General features: G+C 55.1%; 1 protein-coding gene across 7 annotated transcripts in view; it reads left to right on the forward strand.

Moving 5' to 3' along the window:
* Positions 1-15843, forward strand: part of MVB12B (multivesicular body subunit 12B) — a 66981-nt gene extending 51138 nt beyond the window's left edge. For 6 of the 7 annotated variants that reach the window (XM_074846671.1, XM_074846672.1, XM_074846666.1 and 3 more), the window contains 3 exons: positions 1610-1665; positions 2917-2976; positions 15235-15843. In XM_074846671.1, coding sequence (XP_074702772.1) covers positions 1610-1665; positions 2917-2976; positions 15235-15333 — 215 coding nt within the window. In that variant the 3' untranslated portion in view covers positions 15334-15843. Of the gene's footprint in view, positions 1-1609; positions 1666-2916; positions 2977-6899; positions 11531-15234 lie in introns of those variants that run through there. The other variant, XM_074846667.1, reaches the window with a different exon arrangement.
* Positions 15844-21588: the final 5745 nt, after the last annotated feature.

Consider the following 21588-nt stretch of genomic DNA (forward strand, 5'->3'; position numbering starts at 1 on the left):
AGGGCATATACTTAATTACAGGCCTGCTTAATTACAGCTCTGTTGAAGCTCGTTTGTTTAGGAGAGTGCTAATTGCGCTGCTGAGCCTTTGGCACACCCTGCTTTCATCTGCTGCTTTGCTCGGCAGTTTCAAGCTCGGGGAGGGCTGGAGCGCGCGAGGACCGGGGGACGGAGGGAGGCAGTCCGGCGGGGGCTGCCGGGGGAGCGGGCATGCTCCGCGTGGCTTATTCTTTAAATTACTTTACAAAAGCTGGCGTGTGACTGATCAAAGCAGGTTTCTGTCGGGATAACAAATGCAGATGGTCTTTCAGGTTCAAAACTTCCTGGATTTGGTGATGCTGCTTTTCATCTGTTTCCTTTTGTTTCATGTAGCGCCCTGGCTGCCACATAGCACCTTTGATAATGAAATGACTGCAGTGGAGGGTTTTTTTTAAGTCAAAAATATACAAAGTCAAAAAATATACAAAGCAAATTTAAAATGCTAAGTATTCTTAAAGAAGCCTTGTTAAATCACTAACGTAACTGACCGGTGGTGATGGAAGTTACAGACAGCAAGCAGAGAAATGCCGGGTTCGTGGGTGCAGATGCTTTGTGAAAGAAAACCCTATTTGAGGATTACTTGAGGGCATTTCAGGGCTTAAATTTGCTCTAGTTTGAAGTTTTTATTTCTTTCAGAGCTGAACTTTAAAGACTTAAAGTGTTGAAGGTGTAACTGAAATAAAGCAGGTGTATTTGGGGCTGCACTCTGCCTTAGAAATGTGCCCTTTTCAGTCTTGTGTAGAAATTGCTGAGTTACGTGTTTTAAAAATAAGTGTCTCCCTTGTACTGACACGTCTTGTGTGAGGGTTCTGTGAAGTTTCCGAGGTGGTGATAGCAAGACAGAAACGCTAAACATCATTGCATGAAGCAGAGTACACAGGAAAAGATAAAGGCAAACAATCCTCTCGGTGTCGTTAAGGTTGCGCTAAGGCGCGCGCTTGGCCCGGTGACGCGAGGCTGCGCCGTGACGGCCGCGTGTCTGCCCTTGGGCCCTGCCGCTTCCCATCCTCCAGCGCTGTGGCAGGCGGTGGAGCTCCCTGCGGAGTGTCCCTGGCAGAGCCAGGCCAGGCAGGACGCTCGGCCCCGCTGCCTGGTTCCGCGCTGCCCGGGCAGCCGCGCTTACGGCTGTGGGGAGGTGCAGCTCACCCCAGCCGGGGACGTTCCTCATCCTCTTGCTCAGACACCACTGAGGTCGCTCAGATGTTTCTGTGTGGCAGTGGGAAGTAGATGTGTCCTCTTAAACCGGGTGTATTTGTTTTGTGTTTCAAACACTGTCCTGTTTTGGCAGCTGAAACAAACTGTAAGACTCAAAATTGAGGCCATGAAATTGTATAGATAGAGCAAGGAGTGTTCGCTGGATTCCTGGTTTGGTGGGGACTAACCCAGCCGTGTCTTGGACAGAGAGAAACCCCTGGCAGGTTAGAGGGAGGAAAAGGCTGGCAGTAACTTCTGTGAGCTATCAATCATGTGTCAGTGCCTTGAGCACTTGATCTGTCGCTGGGAATGTGTGAAGTTGTATGTCAGAAGTCAGCTGGAAACGTGACGCCTCTGCTCCTTTTGTCCCTTTCAGCGATGGATGGAGTGCCTTTTATGATTTCGGAGAAGTTTGCCTGCGCTCCTGAAGGGGTGAGTTGCCTTTGTTGTTCTCCCTGTGTCTGAAATTCCTCTTCTCGCAGAGAGCAATCACAAAGCATCAATACAAATTACCTGCTTGTGGGAGCTTTTATTTTGTGGGGCCTAATATATACCCAGTGTTTGAGATGACCCGAGGTTGCACTTCACAACGCTTTCCCATGGGGTGCGAGTGGCTTTTGCCAGATCACTTCTAAAACCTCATTGTCCCGGGAGGTGAAGGTTTGTCACCGTCAGGAACGGAACGGCAGTGGGACTCTGGCTGGAAGCGTTTTTGATTCCTTAGCACAGATTGTAAAGAGAGTGGCAGATGTACAGGTCTCCTGGCTCTAACCTGCTGCGGATACGGCATGGTGCAGTCAGCTTTACGACTTGCCTTCTGCACCCCAGAAGTTCAGACAGATTGCCCTGGCTGCACTGGCCTAAGTCCCGTGCAGTGGGGAGGCTGCATCCCTGTGTTGGCCAGTTCCAGCCTGGAAAGCTCGCGGCGGTGGCTGCGTCCTAATGACGCCACAGCCGGACCTTGACTGGGTTCCAGGGAGCAGGAGCGGGGATGGAAAAATGATTTTAGGATTCCCGTTGCCCTCTGGTGATCCTAAAACAGGATCTATTTAAAAATCAATTTACAGGAAGCTGTTAAGGCAAACACCAAGCCATCAGCCGTACCTGATTTTTCATGTCGTGCTCCTGCTTTGTGCTTTCTTCTTCCTGCTGACACAACCTGCGTGTGCAGCCGGACGTGGTTTTTCACAACCGTTGCTTTCTGAAGGGGTTGTTTATGGGCCGTTATTCCCAGAAAGCCAGAGTCCCTGCTGCGAGGACAAACACAGAGAGATGAGGTCGTGCTGATCCTCCCCTCGGATCCTTTAGACACCATTGCCACCGTATGGTCAGTTTGGTCGGGGCTTCCCACAGCTGGTGCTGCTCGCACCAACGTGCTGCGGCGGTGGGAGATCCCCGGGGTGTTGTGGCCCGGAGCCGCCGTCCGGTGGTATCTGCCGAGAGCGCGGCCACAGGCAGCGTCAGCCGTCCCCGTGCGGGGAGACGGGCCCTGGAGCTGCTGTCCCCGACCCGCTTCTGCCTCCTCGCCCCGGAGGGGGACTGAGAAACAGCACTATGCATGTGTTCACAGATGGTGCCTTGAACCTCTGGTGGTGGAGTATTTGCTGACTTTAAACAAAACAAAACCAAACCAAAAAACCCTAAATTTGATATTTCTGTTTCTTTTTTTTTTTTACTTGCCAGATGCAGCCAGTTGATCTCTTGGGCATCACAATCAAAACCCTTGCAGAAATCGAAAAGGAGGTAGGTGGCCAGCCAGGCACTGAGCACAAGCACTGTCAGAGCTGTGTTCGCTTCGTTGTAAGATCCTTCCCTCGTGGAAGAGGCCTCTTTTGTCTGTCCCGAGTCACAGCTGGTGGATAAACTCAGCGTGGAGTCAGACATGAGCTCAGCCTGAGGGACGTCTGCTGTGACCTGTGCCAGGTGAAGGCACTTCAGGTGTTGAATCTAACGGCAGAGTCATCTGCCCTCTGTTTAATTCCAGGTGTCTGTCTTAGTTAACTTTTATTTCTCATTTATTAACAAAACATGTTGCAGGCAGGACACTCTTTGTGTCAGGTTGCCTCTCGCGTCCCAGGGAAGCAAATGAACTCGACTGAGCAGTGTCAGGTGAACTACTTCAGCATTTTTCAGTTTGGCAGTGCTGGTAACTTGTTACCGGGAAAACCGGGCTGCGCTTTCGGCGAGAGCTCCTCTTCCAGGGGCTCGGGGAGGAGACGGCCCTCGAACCCAGCGCGGTCTTGTGTTCCCGAGGGAGCGTGTTGGCACATGTTGGCTTGGGCTGTGCGGTGCCGAGGAGCTGCCTGCTCTGCCGGGGCTGCCTCTGCCGACGCCTCAGACCAGGAGGAGAATCGTCTCGGCAGCACACGCAGCTTCAGGCACCGTCAGTCACACACACCTCTGGTGCCGACCAGCTGGGTTAAATAAGATGGCGCAGCAGAGCGCCCAGACTCCTTGTGGCTTCTCTGCATTTTGATTCCAGCTGTGAGCCTGGTTCCCTAAATCCATCCTCTTCTCCTTCCTGAAAGTTTGGTCTGAGTACAAAAAGAAGGTGATTGGTTGCCGGGACTTTACCGGGCACCCGGCGGGCCCAGGGAGCGGCGCTGGCGGCTCTGAAGATGCTGCCCGACGGGGGCGACTGCTGACAGAAGCACCCGCTGCCTGGGGCGCTGCCTCTGCGCGCGTGCCGGGCTTCTGTCGCGACAGCCCCGCGCGCTGTGAGCTGGGGGTGCCCGGGGCTGGTGGCCCTGACCCGTGCCTGCCTCCTTGCCCCCACGCTTGCCGGGAGGCCAAGTGGTGCTGGATTTGGCTCTGCAGCCCTCGGCCTGTGGGCTGGCACTGGCGGCTCGGGGCACTGCCCGGGGGGTGGCTGTGTGGCCCTGCCCCGAGCAGGGACACCGGCGCCATCCTGGTGGCCGGGGGGGGAGAGGCCAATACCTGCTGGCTCTCCCCACACCCTCCTGTTCATGACAGGCTGTGTGCGTTTCAGAGTAATGAAAAGTATAATTATGCAGCCCATATTCCTTGATGAAGCATCTTGTCTGCACATAGATAGCTGCGCATATAAATATTGTGAATTTCTGCGTGGCTTTATTTCCCTTGCAAGCAATAGCACCATTACAGCAAATCTTCTGGATTTCCAAAGCAGCGAGAACATTTTCCCTGGAGCTAGATGCCTTGCAAAAAATATTCCCAAAGAATTCCAAGAGTTATTGTTCTCTGTCACCACATCAGCAGATGTATGTGCCCATTCTCCAAGCCGCGAGGCGAGCTGAGCGAACGGACGCCACCCTTCCAGGAGAACCGGTGGAAAGAGGCCCAAATCCTGTTCTGCACCTTGCGGCCACGCCTGGGGTCAGCGTCCCGCTGTGGCAGGACTGGGCCGGGCCCGGAGGAGCGTGAGGAGGTGGTGGGTGGTGTACAGAGAGGTGTATGGTGTAGGAAGAGGTGGTGTAGGAGGAGGAAGGAGGTGGTAAACGAGGAGGTGGTGTACAAAGAGGCCATGTACGGTGTATGAGGAGGTGTACAAGGAGGTGATGTGTGGTGTACAAAGAGGCGGTGTAGGAAGAGGTGGTGTATGGTGTACGAGGAGGCGGTGTACGAAGGGGTGGTGTATGGTGTACGAGGAAGTGGTGTAGGAACAGGCGGTGTATGGTGTACGAGGAGGTGGTGTAGGAACAGGCGGTGTATGGTGTACGAGGAGGTGGTGTAGGAAGAGATGGTGTACGGTGCACAGGGAGGTGGAGTACAAGGAGGTGGTGTAGGAAGGGGCCGTGTACGGTCTAGGAAGGGGCGGTGTACGGTGAAGGGGCCGTGTATGGTGTAGGAAGGGGCGGTGTACGGTGTAGGGAGGGGCGGTGTACGGTGAAGGGGCGGTGAGGCCCAGCGGGTGAAGGCAGGTTTAAGCCGACGTCGCCGCTCGCCCACCCGCGGCTGTTCCGGCGGGCGCAGGGCGCTGCTGGCCCTCGCTCGGGGCGCGGGGGGTTTCTCCTCGCGGCTCCCGCCTGGCCCGGGCAGGGGAACGTCACCGAGTGTCTTGGCGGGCGCGGCAGCCCCGGCACGGTGCGGGTGGCCGTGGGGGCAGCGGGCCCGGTGGTGGCGGGTGCTGCCATGCTGCGTGGCCACTGCCGGCAGCCATCGGGCTACCGCGGGCCTCCCGCGGGCGCTGGCAGAGCACACTCCGGCTTCGTTTTAGCTTGGCACGGAGCGAAAAGTCTGGAGGGAGTCTAATTAGTAAAGTGAGCGTCTAATATTAATCATTCCTTTAAAACTGACGAGGAAGGCTGTTGGTTTAACCACTTAATTGCTACAAGTTTTCATGGGCGGCTCTCCGCGAATATATTTAATGAAGAAGTTGTAAATCTAGAAAAGCTTAAAATTTTAATTTTAGACAGAAATATTTTTCCTTGTTCTCGTGTTTGTAGTCAATTCTCCAGAGTGTAGTCACATGAAATGTTCTTTAAATGAACATATTTGCTAACTGGCATGATTTCAGTTTTTAAAACATTGGTTCCAGCAATTAGGCATTTTTTTTCAGTTCCCAAATGACTAGAGAAATTCGTCTTGATTATAATTGCTCTTAGCCACGCATATCTAATTTGTGTCTTTTTAAGTGTTAATTAGTAAACAGTTTGAGCTGACATCTTTATGTGTTTGCGCGTTGAAAAATGAGGCCGATTGCTGCGTTAGCTGGGGCCGGGGCTGCCGCGTGACGTCACGGCTGCGAGGTGACACGCACGAAGTTTGTGCGGGCTCAGGGGCGGCCCCGGGCGGGGGTTGCGCGGGGGTTGCGCGGGGGGCGGAGCGGGCGCGAGCCGCCTTGGGGCGCGCTGCCGGCGGCGGGAGCGGTTTCCGCGCTCGCGGTGCCCGTGCGCCCTCTGCCGGCCGCGCGCCGCCCTGCCGCCCCCCCCCCCCCCGGCCAAGGGGGGCCCCGGGGGGACCCCGCGGGGCTGCGCGGTCCCTGCGCGGGGAACCGGGACGGGGCTTGGCCGGGGCCCGGCGCCGCTCCTGCCCCGCGCATCGCCCCGCTCCGGCCGCACCTCCCGGACGGGAGAGGAGCCCCGGCCCTTCCTGGGGGGGCCCCGGCACGGCCAAAGGGCCGCAGCAGCGTCCGGGGGGGGGGGGCCCGGGGCCGTCGGGGTGCGGCCCGCGGCGTGCCACGAGGTGGCACTGCGACAGCACACGGCAGCGGTGGCCCTCGGCCGGCGATGGCCCTCGGCCACAGCCAGCTGGAGCCATGTCCCTCGGTCGCGGGGATGTCCCTCGGCCATGGGGATGTCCCTCGGTCGCGGGGATGTCTCTGGGGTGCAGGGACACACGTACAGGAGTTCTCACCCACCTTCCCAAACCAGGAGCGTTAATGACGGTGCCACCAGCTTGTGTAAACGAGGCCACCAACGGGGGGACCCCTCCCGACCTGCTGCTTTATGCGCAGGGTGGTCCCGCTGGCGTTAACGCTGGGCTGTCGGGGCGGGGGTTCACCCTCCCTGGGGGGGGTCGGGCAGTGCCCAGCCTGGCCCTGCCGGGGGCCGAGGTCACCCCTCAGGGTGCTGCCAGGCTCATTTTCCCGCTTGGGTAGGGGCAGCGCTGGGGGGGGCCAGGAGCGTGGCCGCGGCCGGTGCCGGGCAGCGCCCCAGGGTCCCCCCTCTCTCGCTTTGCCCCCGCAGTACGACTACAGCTTCCGGACGGAGCAGAGCGCGGCCGCCCGCCTGCCGCCCAGCCCCACCAGGTGCCCACCGGCCCCCCAGTCCTGAGAGGGGCCACCGACGCCGGCGCGGGCCCGTGCGTCCATACTACTGAGCGGGACGCGGCGCCGGGGCCGTGCCGGCAGATCTCCTCCGCCCGGCCGCCGACGCCCGCCCCGCGCCGCACCCCCTCCTCCTGCACTCGCTGCTCCGCGCCTTGGCACCGTGCGGCCCTTCGGCGGCCGCCCCCCACCCTCCCTCGCTGCTGCGGACACTTCTCCGTGGGATCACGTCACCGGGAGCCTGACGGCAGCCCCACGGGCGTCCCCACCTCGTCACCTCCGCCACGGCACGGTCACAAAAACCAGAGCTGTAACAAACTGCCGCCAACAGCCAGCCATGAGCTCGCAGGCCGTCGGGAAGCGCTCAGCAGCGAGCCCTAAAAGGAAGGAAGAGTAAAAGATACGGCTGGTTAATCCGCAAGCCCCCGGGCATCCTGCCCGCGCTGAGACGGAGCTGACGGGCTCTCGACGCCTCGCGGCGCTCGGCCCAGCGGCAGCACCGAGCCACGGCAGACGCCCCGTCCGCCTCCGCCGGGGTCCGGGCACACAGCCGCTCCGCCGTGGCCGGGATCGACCCCAGACTGGGATCCCCCAGGTTTGCGGTGGGCTGGCAGAGCCGGCGTTGCTCGCTCAGCCCCACCTCGGGCTCTGCCCAGGCACTGGCGAGGCAGAGGGGCGCAGAGAGCACCGCCCGCGCTGCGCTTCCCCCTCCGCTTGGCACAGGGCGTCCGCGTGTCTGGCAGGACCTAGAACGACTGGTTTGTGTCTGGGCCGGGCGCAGGCAGAGCCCGGCAGCGCCCTGCTGACCCCCGCCCGAGCTGCAGCTGCCTGTGGAGCTGGGCCCTGTGACAATGTGGGTGCTGTCACCTGCCCCTCGCTTTGGACACTTCTCTAACATCCGCCCCGCTGGCTGCTGAAACAGAAGAGATGTGCCTGTTCCCTCGTGGCTCACGGGGAAGCACCGAACTCTGGCGTGGCGCAGGGCGAGAGCGGGCTGCGTTAGACCCTGACCTCAGCCTCCTCCTCATCGCTGACCGTAGCTCACTCCTGGGCCAAACGCGTGTCTTGGAGAAGTCTGTTGCTGTAATAAGTTATTTAGAAGTGCCCATCTGACTCCGTGCTGCTTCTTAAAGTCTCTGCTGTAGAACAAAGCTACATCATGGCAGCGAAATGGCAATTTTAAAGTAAGTGTTAAAACGTACAAGTTTTTATATTGTAAAATACTGATTACCTAACCCTATTGAAATGCGATTGCCACAGTAACAAATAACAGTATTGTCGCTCTCAGCCTGGGTCGTACGTATGCCCCGACCTGCTTTGCACTGCTTTTGATTGATCTTGCGTTTTCTAGTTGGACAGAACGGTGACTAACAGTAGGTTTTGTACTGTCAGCTTGTATTTTTTATTTGTACATATGTAAAATATTTCTTGTCCAAAGATTCATTTCTGGTTTCAAGGCACCAAACCGCATTGCTGGGATAATGAGCACAAAATACCATAATGTTCAGGACAGACTGATTCCAAGTATTTGCTTCAACTTCTTCCAATCAGGTAAATCCTTTTCTAAAACTGCCTCTGAAAGCAAGGCTGTGCGATGGGAAAGCAGAGGCCCGTTTGGTTGCAGGTGTGTCCTGTTTGGGCAGAACTGAAGCTGTGCTGTTTGCACCAGCTGGGAAGGTTTGGGCGACCCCCGGACCTGCTCGTTTACTTGGAGGCTGCAGCACCAGTTTTAGTTCTTATTTATCCTGCAGGAAGGCGAAGCCAGACCTCGCTGCCAAGCTCCACAAAGGCTAGATTGATGACGCCGACACCGACAAATGAACATACCATGGCAGCCTGGCCATTCGGCTCAGGTTCACTTGAAGTTCAAATCCACTCCATGCTGTAGTACTATGCCCATCTCATCCATCTTTTATCTTTCTATTTTTCTGCTTGTAGTTTGTTGTGCAGTTTTCTGAGGCATCCATTTCTAGCTTCTCCCGCAGCGGGGTGGACGCTGCAGTGGGGTGTCCCCCGCATCGGGGTGCGAAGCTGCAGAGCGCTGCCCCCCCCCTCCCCCTTACTGGGGGTGCCGCAGCGAGGGCAGCCAGCGCAGAGCTGTCGCCAGGAGTGGGGGGCAGCTGCCAGGAGCTCCCCCCGGGAGCCCCGTCCCAAGGGCAGGGCTGGCTGCACAGCAGCGGGAGCGACTTCGAAGAGCTTCTGAGCCCCACGTCCCATGGGCACTCCCCGGGCATGTCTCGGAGAAACAGGCACGTAGCTTCGAGTCCCTGTGAGGTTTAGCTTAGAGAGAGCGTCAGTACATGAAATAGGTGCTCTGGTATTTACAGCAACAGTGAGGGTTGCTCAGCTTTCTTAGAGATGGCAAGCTCAGCTTTCTCCTCGGTGACCTACAAGAAACACTGGATGGCTCAGAACGCTGACGGGACGCGCAGCTGCAACAAGCATCTGAGAAAGCTCCAGGATTTATTTGTACAGTTGGTCCTTGCTCCTCCCTCTCATACACCGGGCCAGCAAAGCTCCTTCAAGGTGCGTCTGCAGACAAACACAAGAGATTCGTTTGAGCTTCCCAGTGTGTTCATGCCGTGGCACTGCGGGGTACCCAGTGCTCAGAGCACCGGTGGTACAACCACAGCTCCCATGGTGCAAGGGCAGTAGAGGTGTTGGAGCAAAGAGCTGCGGCAGCCCAGAGCCAGCTGAGCTCTCGGACCTGTGAAGCCAAGGCTGGAAAACAGCGTTTCCAAAGGGGAGAGGGCTCGGAGCCAGTGCTTGGAAGCACACTGAGACACACAGTGCGGGGTGGCTGCCTGCAGGTCGTCTTCTCAGCCCGCCCGTGATATGAAGCTTTTTTATCACACCTCTGAATCCCCAAGATCTTGGGCGTCAGCTCAGCGTTTCCACAGGTGGTTTCGTTTGCTGTTCTGTAACTTTTGTACTCACAGCAAGGCATTGCAAGGCTGGTCCTTGCATCCTCGCTGCAAGTCCTCCCCCTCGGCACGTGCCAGAGCCAGCACCAGCATCTCTCTGCATCTTCCTCCCTGTCCGAGAGGCGACTGTGGTGCGGTTGGGCCAGGCAGTGACTATTCGGGGAGCCCACGGTTGGTGTTGTCTGGCTGCGGAGAGGCCTCCCGGAGCATAAGGGGAGGGGATGAGTTAATGGAAAGCACCAGAAGCGGATTTGCAGAGCTTTACCAGATGTGCTTGGCTACCTTGCCTCTATTTCTAGAACAAAACTAGTCTCTAGGTAGCTTAATCTTGTGGCTGATGGAGAAATCAGTTTGCCAAATTATCATATGTCTGCAACAGAGACAGGAAAGCAGCAGTGAGGGGTTTGCTTACTGTAAAATACACCTTCTGATGTGAATTAGTAGCGACACGCTGCCTCCTGGATTTCTCACGGCAAGGAGCAGGTAGCATGCCGAGAGGACTCGTGGGCCGGCCAGGCCAGGCTGTGCTGTCTGATGTGTTAACAATGGAGAGGCAAGAAATTAGTCCAGAAAGTAACGTAGAGTGTGAACTTTGTGATAAAATTCAAGTGTGGACAGTCGTAGCAGGTGTCTTCCCTGTGGGAGCATCTCATAGCTGTAGTTACGTAGGAATAAACTTTGTCAAACTTCTTTGGCGGTGGCTGAGTTTGCCGACGATGTTTGTAGAGGGTCCCGCAGGCCCTGTGTAGTCAGAGGTTGTTGGTAGTCTGTAGCTTTGGGCTTGTTTGGTTTCACCCCGCCCCTGCCCCCCTGGTTTCCCCAGCTCTCTGGACGGACCCCATGGAGCCCAGAGCCAGCCCCGACGTGGGCACGGCACCGGCTGGGGGACGCCGGTGGCCGGGACATGCACCCGCAGGCCTGGGACCCTAAAAACGCCCTTGGGGGAGGGAACGCGGGGTGCGGTGCCTTTGGAGTTGGCCTTCGCGCCCTCCGCCCGCGGGCGCCACGGGCTCTACGGGCTCTGTCTCCCGGCTCTGCCCCCCAGGTCTGCCCTCCCACAGTGGGGCCAGGGTGGCAGCGGCACGAGGGCAGCTCCCTCCTGCCAAGGGCCGTGCGCGTCCCGCTGCCTTCAAACAGTTACCTCAGCCTCCGGGCCTTGGCGAGCGGCGGGAACCTCTCCCGGCAGCGGGGCAGCCGAGCGGCGTCGGCCCTGGTTATCCTGAGCCATAGAACTCTGACAGTGTTGCAGGAGGGCGGGTGCTCCCCTGCTTGTGAAAAAGCTCAGTCAGGTGCTGCTCGATTCATTCAATACAGGGAAACCAAACAGTTTGGATATTCTGGTCGTTTATTGTGAAATTGTTTCCTAACAGCAACAGTTCTAAATGTCATCATGCAAATGGAAGAGAGAAACCTTTTATGCAGTTGCAAAGTGTTTTTCTAAGATGCTATGCATTTTGTTGGGTTATTGAAAGTGAATTTACTGTGCATTAATCTTATGAATGTTACTACGTTTTATATTTATTTTAGATGACTCTCCTGTATTTTACAAAGGGAAGTTTCATTGTGTGATAACTTAGTCTGTATTCTTAATATAATTTGTTAAATAAAACTCGTTTTAATCAGTTTATTCTCTGTGCTTTGTGTTGTACGTTTGGAGTTTCAGAAGCTCAGAACGCTGCAGCTCTGACTTGCAGGAGCGAGAAGGGGCCGTCCGGTGGGACCAGCCGCTCTGCACCCTCATTGTGTTGGCTTCTTCAGATCCCAAACCTGAACCCAAGAGTGGTTAAAAACACCGGGAGGAATGAGCCGGGAGTCCGTGCTCACTGTGAGCTGGGCGGCCGCGTGGCGGCTGGAGCCGCGTCGGTTTGGGGGGACAGGTGGCGCTTCCCGCGCTGGGCCGGGACGGCTGCAGGCGCTGGGCGCTGGTGAAGGAGTGAGCGGGGCGCGGGGTCGGCCCTGCACAGAGCCGGGGGGTGGCCTGGGGGTGTCGTGCAGAGCTCTGCGCGTGTCCCTCCCCGCCCAGCTCCTGTCCGCGTCTGGAAGAAAACGTCAGATCCTCTGGCGTGTCAGTCCCGGGGCCGGAGGGTCTGGGTGGAGATCAGGGATTGCAGGTTTAATGCGAGACACTCGCTCACAAGGTGCTTTTCCCCCACCACGGCGACCAGCCTGCCGCCTGCTGGGGGCTGCCGGGGCTTTCTGAGCAGTTTTGGTGGGACGTGAGGGCCGAGACCAGAGACGCTTTCCCTCTGCTCTTGAGCTGCCCAGGAAGGTGAAGGACGCTGAGGAAGGTGGCACCTGACTTCAGGCAGAGGAGGAATAAAGATGCGGGAGCAGAGGCATCGCCAGAGTGGGACCAGGGGCTGCGAAGCCTCCGAGGAGGAGCTGGCCAGCAGTGGTGCCAGCCTCTGCCTGCCCGGAGCAGCTACAGTCTGCCCGTGGATCTGAAGGGTCAGCTTCAGAGGTGGCAGCGCGGTCCACTGGAGGTAATCTGCTTTTGTTTGTGGTTTTTTGTCCTTGGAAATTAAATTTAAAAAGCCTTGGAGAATCTGTCCAAAATGTCTCTCCGAAGGCGCGCTACAAGTGTTTTCTGGAGCGTAAGGGACCACACGTGACATCTGTGCTGCCACGCCGGCCGTGTCCCAAATACACGTGGCAACAAGTGTGTGACTGACAAGCATGTCACTGCAGAAAGTCATGGCAACATCAGCGAAACAACTTGTTTGTAAGGATTAACAACTTCAGTCACTCATAATTACCAACTGCAAAATTTGCATTGTGTGTCATTACCAGGAGGTCGAGTTAAAGTCACGGAGTCGGCCTCGGAGCTCGGGAGCGCCAGCGCGGCCTTGGCTGGTCAGTGCAGGTTTTCCCTGAGCTGCTTGTTTTTACTGTGGGGCTGGTCCCTGCCCCGGCCCTTCCGCGCAGCCGGGGGGTGCCGCTGCCACCGCAGCGCGGGGTGGTGACGGCTCTTGCTGGGAGCTGCCGGCGATGCAGCCCCTGGCCCCCGGCTGTCGCTGCCTGCTCCACCGCGCAGTGCCCCGAGCGAGGGCAGCGCTGGGCTCAGGGCAGAGCCCTCCCGCGGCTGCCGGGCAGGCGGCGTGGGGGGCAGGTCCCTGCGTGGCCGGCGGCAGCGAGCCGCTGCGGGGAAACGGGCTTCCCGACTAGCGAGAGGCTAATACCACTCCACTAAAACTGAAAATTGTTATTCTTTGTGCTAAATTATTCTTCTGAACTTGCCCCAAGCTGGTGGTGCACAATACGACCTCTGGCATCTTCTCTCGCCCCAGCCAATATTTCTGTCTCACTTATTTTGAGTGGTCTTTGAATTAAAGGAGATTAATACCCAACGTCCCGACATTCTCTTCAGACACGTGTTTTTATAACCTCCTTTTGAATGTGAGTACCACTTGTTCCACCAAAAAACTAAGAAACTGCATCTTGGAGCTGCTGTGGGAGCCATCACCGGCACCCGATTGAATATCCCAGGCGGGGAGGAGGTGGCGCGGGGGGGACATAAACCAGAGCGGGCCCGTCCCGCACGCCCGCTGGCCTCTTCTCGCGTCGGCGTGCGCCAGGCCGGCACGAGAGCGGCCTCGGAGCCATCGCCGAGCGGGTGATGCCTGCGAACATCAAAGCGCTTCTGCCTAATTAGCTGTTGCCGCTGGACACGGGCTCTGGTCTGTGGCCACGCAGGGCCGCGCATCTGCTGCCCGGAGCTCCCAGGCTCACGGGCCAGGGAGGAGCCTCCCCCCAACCCTTGTTTTTGTTTGTGGTTGGAGCCAGGACCGCTCTTGGGTGCCCGAGCTGCCCTTCCTCCCGCTGCTGTGGACGGCACTCCTCCCCCCGCGAGGCCTCTGGGGTCACTCCGCTGTTGAAATACTCCAGACTTTACCAAACCCCAGTATTTCTGCCCAGCCCCTGATCTTTGCATTTTCTCATTCAGCTGCTCAGAATTTTGGGGTAACTCTTAAATGTTAAAATTAATTTTTCGCCAAATCTCTCTGCTGTTTCTGCAGCATTTCTTCTGAACCAGCCACAGTCTCAAGAGTTGCTGTTACAGGTGGGGATGAGGTGGAAGGGGGTCACCATCGTTAGGAGCAGCAGCGATGCTCAAAGCCCGGGGAAGCGAAGGCATCCTCCTCCCTCTTCCCTGCCTGCTTCAAGGAGACATCCCTGTCTGTCCCACTAGGCGTCGTGTCGTGCTTTGGCTGGAGGTGTTTTACCCCCAGGCCAAGCTGGCGTGTGGTCATGGTGTTCAAAAGCACAAATTGGCGAAGGTGATAAAAACAAAGAAAACCCAGAGGTTCACCTGCCGTGTCCCTCGGTGCCACCAGAGGCCAAGCCAGTGCCTGAGCAGCATTTCCTTTTGTTATGAAAACATCAATCTCCATCAATCTCCAACCATCCCTTCCCCCTCAGCTCGAACAATATTCTCTGATATTTCGGTTCCTTCTCCTGCCTTTGTCCTTTTTGGACAAACTAAATTTAAATTTGACTGCAAAGGGTGTTTTGATGCCAAGCGGAGAGCTCAGCTGGTGCCGAGAGGGGCCATGGCCACGAGCCCTGCGCAGGGTCTCAGCCGGTGCCGGGGCGCAGGGCCAGGGGCAGGTGCCAGCACCGTCCCGCGGGGCCGTCGGCTCGGCCGGGCGCTGGGTGTTGGCTCCTGCGGCCCCGCCACCTCGCGCCAAAGGTCCTGGGTGTCGGCGGGGCTGCCGAGACCGACCCCCCCTGCCCACAGCATCCCCGGGCGGGCGCGTGGGGCGAGGCCGGGGCGGGTTTACGTTGGCCGTCATTCACGGAATTTGTCTTCTAAGGAAAATTTCTGATTTCTAATTTCTTCTGCTCTGCTCAGCGCTGCCGGCACCGGGAGCCGCCGTTTGTCTCGGGCGAGGTGTCCGCTGGCTGCTGCTGCCCCGGGGAAATCCTCCTTTTGACAAAGGGGGAGCAGCAGGCGCGAGGGCTGGCAGGAGCCAGGCGCGGTCCCGGCGGCGTTAGACCATCGTGTCAGGCTTTGTGTGCCTGTGGCTTTGGTGGTGGTGTTTGTTTTCTTTTCTCTTCTCCCTCCTACAGCTTTAAAAATTAACTTGCCTGGGGAGTTTCTCAAAATCTTTTCCTTTCTCTGAAATGATGGATAAGCCATGTAACTGATTGTCATGGCCCTGGAGAGGATAAACATCTTCTGCAGTTTAAAATAAAACCTCCTCACTTCTTGGTTAATAAGTGTTGAAAGAAGCATAAATAGAAATAACACAGGATTTCCATGACTAACAAGATGACCACATCAGTGAATGTTGTTTGGGGTTAAAAATGACTCAGCTTTTGCTTCCCCAGGGTAAGATGTTTTATCCCAGCGCAGGAAAAGCTGCCAACAGTACTTTGAAGGTCTGGCAAACTCGACGTAGCCTGGATTGTGAACTGGGAAGTGTTTGAATGCAGAGTTTAAAAAAAAGTCCTAAACTCCACTCCATGTGTGCAGATTTCTCGAAGATAAAGGAGCCCACAGCTTTATCCAGCTTGTGCTGACTCTTTTCTTTTCAAAAGCCTTTTCAGATGTTTTCACTTTTCTGCTTGCTTTGTTGAAAGATGTAAAAATTTAAGACAACCACAAAGTAAACATTTCAAAACTTTCTATTCTGAAAATTAGTGACATTTTCAAAATCCCTCAAATTCCATGTCTGCACTATCAGAAATGAAGATGTTTGGGGTTTTTTTTGGTAGACAGGCAGTTTTCATTTATTGATAACCCTTCTTTTATTTTTCAAAGAAAATAGATTTATTATTCAGTAGAAACACTAGATAAGTAGATGTCTTGTCAAAATAAAGCAGGTTTTCTTTATTAGAGTGAAATAGTAATGAACTCATCTGCTTCCAATATTTATAAAGAGTAGGGAAGGCCATTAATTCTACTGCTTGTGAATAAAACCATCTGTGATTTCTTTCCATTTGATGTGTTTTGGTTTTAATATACATTTTTCACAAATAAGTGCAGGGATTTTTTGTGAAAATGTCACATTCAGAATCTCATAAAGAAGGAACGCAAAGAGGGGGAAACGAAATGTTTTGTTAGCTAAGTAATTTCTCACCTTGCACAGAGAATAAAATTCATGCCAACTTTAACACATTAGGCGACAGAATTACATGTTCAGCTCTAATGCAATCCATGACATGTAACAAGGCAAATAGAGTATGTTTGGAAGTTTGTTTTCCTTTGGGAATCACACAGTACATTTAACCTAATCTGTCCTGACACTTGAATTATAACATTATGAGCTTCTTCAGGGAAGCAAAACGGTAGATGCCTCTTTTTAAAGCAAAGCAGAAGTTAATAAAATGGGCGACGTGTCAAGGAGAAAAAGCCCGATCAAACCGTAGTGCAATTCTCTGGAGGAAGCGGGTTCTAGGCTGCTTTTTTTTCCGCCAGAAATGCTAGAAGTCTCATGACATGCTTCTACTGAGGGTGAAATTTGACCTCCAGAATTTTGCTCGATTAAACCAAAAACTGCGAGAATACCCCAAGTGGGACCACTTTGTAGTTTGACTTGTGAGTGTTGGATCTTAAATTAAACGGAGTATTCATCCAGCTGCTCTGCCAGTTTTTATTTTACAGTCTTCCCACCAGCTCCTGCGATGGAGACGGTGCTGTCTGGCAGCTTTCCAAAAGTACCTGTACAGGGAGCGCTCTGCCCCTCGCCAGTACAGGCTGCTGCTGGAAACAGCCCAACCCAAACCCCAGGGGATCCCCTCGGAGGGGACGGGCCTTTCCATGCTCTGTGCTGAGTGTAGCTAGAGCTGTCAGCTGTAGTTACTTAAGACCCCTATTTAACATCCATCGTTCAACTGGAGCAGATCCTCGGGGATTCCTCTGAAACGAACACAAGGGGTGAAGAAACCTGACCTCAAATAACGCGCGTCCTCACCCGAAGTCCAGAACTCCTGGGGCTTTGGAGCAGGGCGGGCACTCCCCAGGGAGGGACGACCGATGCCAGGCGGTTTCCCACGCAGGCAGAGCAGAGACCTGCCAGCCACGCCGCCACCACCACCGCTGCTGCCGCCGCCGCCCCGCGCTGCCAGGGCTCCGAGCCGGGTGGCAGCGGTGATGGTGGCGGCAGGAGGCCCTTGTGCTTGTTGGCACCCAGGCTCTGACAGCGTGAGCCCCCGCAGGGAGGAGAAGAATTGGTTTTGGCGAGTGCAATGCAAAGCCCTGGGCTGATGGTTCACATCGTGATTGTAAACTGGCCGTGAACAGGATGTTGCTGTGAAGGCCGGCTGTTACCTCTGTCCTCGAGTAACGGCGGCCACGTGTTGGGAAAAAAACACGTCGTCCTTCATTTGTTTCTTTTTGTGCGGTTATAGCTAAAGTCTTGCTTTTCATCATCAGAAAAAGGCCTTTCCAGGAAGGCTTAGCCCCAGTCGGAGCTGCTGGCAGTGCCCGGAGATCAGCTCCTGCGCTGCCCTTGCAGCTCCTCATAGAAACCCTGAGCAGCCCCACGGGGAAGCCCCTCGCGCCCCATGGCCCATGCTGGAACATCTTCACTGGGACCTTTTTTCTCCTGAATTTTTTGTTTTGTTTTGTGGGGTTTTTTTTTTTTAAAAAAAAGAAAATATGTTAAATCGTGAGCAAAAATTCACTGTCAGTTATCACAAAAAATGAGCAAACTGGTCGTTTCTCCAGCTGCTTGGAAAATGGAGGAGGGAGGGGAGAGAGGGAGGGGACTGTGCCCAGGTCCCGGTGCTCTGCGAGGCGGCCGCAGAGCTCCGCAGCAGCGGGGAGGAGGAGGCTGTGCCCTCCTCTCGGGAGAGCTCTCACCCCCCCGGCAAACAGGGGACCCTGCCCACTGGTTTGCTTATAGTTTTATAATTCAAACTAATCTGGCATGGAATGATAAAGATACTGATTGTCCAGAACAGGTTTTTTGACCTAATTGAACTGCGCTGTCAGCTGGGCAAAGAAAAAAAATCCCATTTTCAACTTTTAAAGGTTCCAAGAGCAGGGTTGTGTCTAGATGAGGCCGGTTTGGGTGTTTTTTGGCAGGTTTGGCGCTGCTGGCCCGGGGGCCCCTGGCCGTGGGGGGCTGCAGCCAGCAGAGCCAGGGCACCAGCAGAAGAGGCCGGGGAGGGATGCGCTTCCTTGGTGACAGACCCCTCCCCTCTGCGGGTCTCCTCTCCTTTGACAGCACCAAAAGTGCCAGGTTTAAGTGATATCAAAGAAAATCCATATGGGATATCAAGAGAACTTCCCAAAGGGGAAACAGGTGAGGCCTGGGCGGGACCTGTGGTCACCGTCGTTGTCATTGCTAAACACTTGTTGGGATCAGGGGAGGTGACGCCCAACGCTGCGTCGCCCCAGCGCTGCCCTTCCTCTGGCAGCACACACTGGGAGCACTGGTGGGCTGTTCCCACGGTCATGGCCAAGGTTTGGGACTGGGGATGTTGGGGTTCTGGAAGCGGGGGGAGGTGCCTACAGAGTCACCGAAGTTCAGGAGAACAGGGAGCCCCAGAAGCTGACATGCCGTAAGGTCATTTCAGGTCATTTCCCTGCCAGGGAAACGCTCCCAGCAGGAGTGTCTGAACGGAGTCGCTCCTCAAAAACCTGGCAAGAAGCCCGTTAGTGCTATTCCTGGGCGTGTGTCCTGCAGGAGCACCCGAGGGCCTGCTCGGGATGCAGCAGGCAAAAAACTGAGGGCATGAGGTGGGCAGGGGGAGAGGGGGACAGTGACTGCAGCCAGGCCGGCCCTTCTCCCGAGCTGCCTGCCCAGCGCCGTCCCGGGGACGTGGAGCTGCTCCGGGCGCGGTGGGCGCTCCGGTGAGATGGCCCAGGACCCAACGACCACGCCAGGACTCGCTGCTAAATCGGACTCCTGTCTGAAGCGACACTTCTCTTACCTGTATAAACAGGCCCACGTACAAAATTCCTCCCCACTCCCAGATCACCAACAGCCTGAGTTACCCGCAGCCACACGGCACAGACCCCACGGCACGGTGACCCAGGGCACGGTGGCCCAGGGCACAGGAGCCCTCAGCACTGTAACCCCTCAACAGCGGCAGGACGGGGCCGGGGCAGCCCCGGGCTGGCAGCCTGCGCGGGACGGTGCCACAGCTGCCCGATGCCATCCCCGAGTGGGACACCCACAGCAGGGCTGAGCCGCGTGAAACCGTGATGAGCAAGGGCAGCAGCGAATGGGCTGCACAACAGGCGCTTTTTTATTTTGTCGTGACTAACGAGCTCACTACTGGCTGGGGAAAAGCCCTCGTGTCTGTGAATTGGGCCACGCTGCTGGCAAAAAACGAGAAGCACAAACTTCAGGGATACGTAGGAATCAGTTTGTTTCACGAGCACTGGAGGTAATGGAGGTGGTTTCCTGCGACTGACTTTTATCTGAATTATACAAAGATTTCCTGCTCTTCCCACCTACACTTAAAATTTTTCCCACAGTCTCCCGGCAGTGACCTGTCGCAGTCAGCAGAAGCCAGTCGATGGACTCAAAGCCCTTAATGCAAACTTTTTGCCTGTTCTAACTCTAAATTCCTTTTTCTGCCCAAATGCCTATTTATATGAAACTTTTAGGAACTTAATTATCCTTGAGACTTCTACCTCTCTGTGAAATCTGGTTTAAATCAGTAAAGAAAAGAGTTCAAAGTTATTGGGCAGGACAGGCAGACAGACAAGCATACAGGGATCACAGGAACCTTGTTTTCATAGGAAACTAGATTAAAAAAATCCCACAGCAGTCACCAGCCCTTTCGGTGGCACCCCCCCTTGGCCTGGCGCAGGGCGGTGCTCGGGGCGGGGGGCCCGTGGCCGTCGGGTTTAGGCTCTTGGTGACAGGGGAGGGAATGGGAACAAACCTGCATCCCCCGGCCGGGGTGTGCGCGGGCCGTGGCTGTGTGGCAGCAGCGATTCTGCAGCCTGTCTGCTTTTCCCAGCTGGATGCAGATTCATGACATCCCTGCTTTCTTTGGCATGCAAACCTGTACCTAATTTCTTCTGAAAAGGGCCCTGAGGAAGTCAGCAGATGTTATTATCAAAGCATTGAGCATCAGCAGCTCCTGAGATATTGTCAGTCCGTTAATGAGCTGATCAAACTGGGGAAAGCAAGGGGTTTCCCAACTTCTTATTAAGGAAAATAAGACCTCCAAGGTTAAAAGACTTCTTTTAAACTGCACCAGGTTTATAGGTTGCAAAATGTTCTTTAATCAGTTTATTCTTAGAAGGCCCTAACTGTCCAGGCACAGGAGTGGGCATTATCTTAAAAGGTCCCCATAAGCAAACAGCAGCTCCAGCTTGGTAGCGTTTGCTGCATTTTTGCTCACTAAATAGTCGTCTTAACAAGCCAGTTCTGTGCAGTTTCTGTAATTCTTTTGTGAATACTTTGTGCACCACTGCCAGCAGCTCTATCCCAAGACTTCTGCTGATTTGTGAATTATTGTGTTTTGAAAGTTAAACGGATTTTCCTATCAGTATATTTGTATTCTCGGTTTGGCAAACCTTAAATCTCAGCTGTTTCCAAGGCTGCAGGGGACACAAGATGCACAAATGAGCAAGAAATGACCCTGAATCAAAAGTCTCCCTGCCGCTCTCCTGCGCACCACCTCACTCTGAGCCTGTTTCTGTACCTGGGGATTCGCTACATACTGTTCCCTAAAAGCAATGGCTAACGGGGAGCCCGCTTTGTTGGTTTTTTCCTTAATCCCATACTATCTGGAAACTTCCCTGGGCTTTTTCAGCTGCAGGGATGTTTAGAATTTGGACAACAGTGCTAATGAGATTAGAGTAAATTGGTAACAGCTAAAAGTTTAGGAAAACCATTTATTATTTCTATAGTTCAGCAGAGGAGCATGACATGCCTTAACGGTGCCTTAACACTAATATCACAGGAGGCACATCCAAGACCTGACTAGGATAAGCTGAGACAAACCCTTGTCTTGGGGAGCTTCATTATATCCAAAATGCAATTAGGTAAACACCTGCAGAGGAATGATCAGAAAAAGAGAATACAGAGAAGGCTCCTTTTAATCCTCTCCATCTGCTCCCCCGTGTGAGTATGAAAGAAAACAAGAAGACCAGCCCGCACCCAAGTGCCCTGTGCTCAGCACCCTGCCTGCCCCGTGCCCGCGGGAGGGACCCCGCCAGTCACAGGCTCATCAGCAACTTCCTTCTCGCTATGGGTCACCGAGCTCCACATCCACGTCTTGATTTACTTTAGCACGGACATATTTATACCATCTGATAAGCGGCGACTGCTATAAATATGTCTGTGCAGTCCCTTTTGCTATGCACCAGTGAGGAAGGGGCATGTCGTGATAAATTGACCCTGAAATATAGTGTATGTACGTGAGTTTCAAGACGGAAAGGATTGGGTCAGTTTGGTGTCTCTCTGCTGTGGTTCAATTAGTTATTTTTAAAGGCATCTGCTGAACTGTGGCTCCCAGGGAACATTTCTGACATTACCTGTATTGGTAATGCTAACGTGTGTCACTTGGCGAAACTTTACGGACACTAATAAACAATCAAGCTCTGAACGATGCCTCGGCATCAGAGCAGCACTATCCTCTCCAGCTTTCCCACCCTCTGCCCCTCTCCGGGTGTCGCTGGCGAAGGCAGGAAGCCCCGGGGGAGCCCGTGCCCCCCGCACACCGGCACAGGCCGAGCCGCCCGCGGGCCACCGTGCCTGAGAGCAGCGCACG

Source organism: Strix aluco, chromosome 20 (genome assembly GCF_031877795.1).
Source record: "Strix aluco isolate bStrAlu1 chromosome 20, bStrAlu1.hap1, whole genome shotgun sequence".
Classification (NCBI taxonomy): domain Eukaryota; kingdom Metazoa; phylum Chordata; class Aves; order Strigiformes; family Strigidae; genus Strix; species Strix aluco.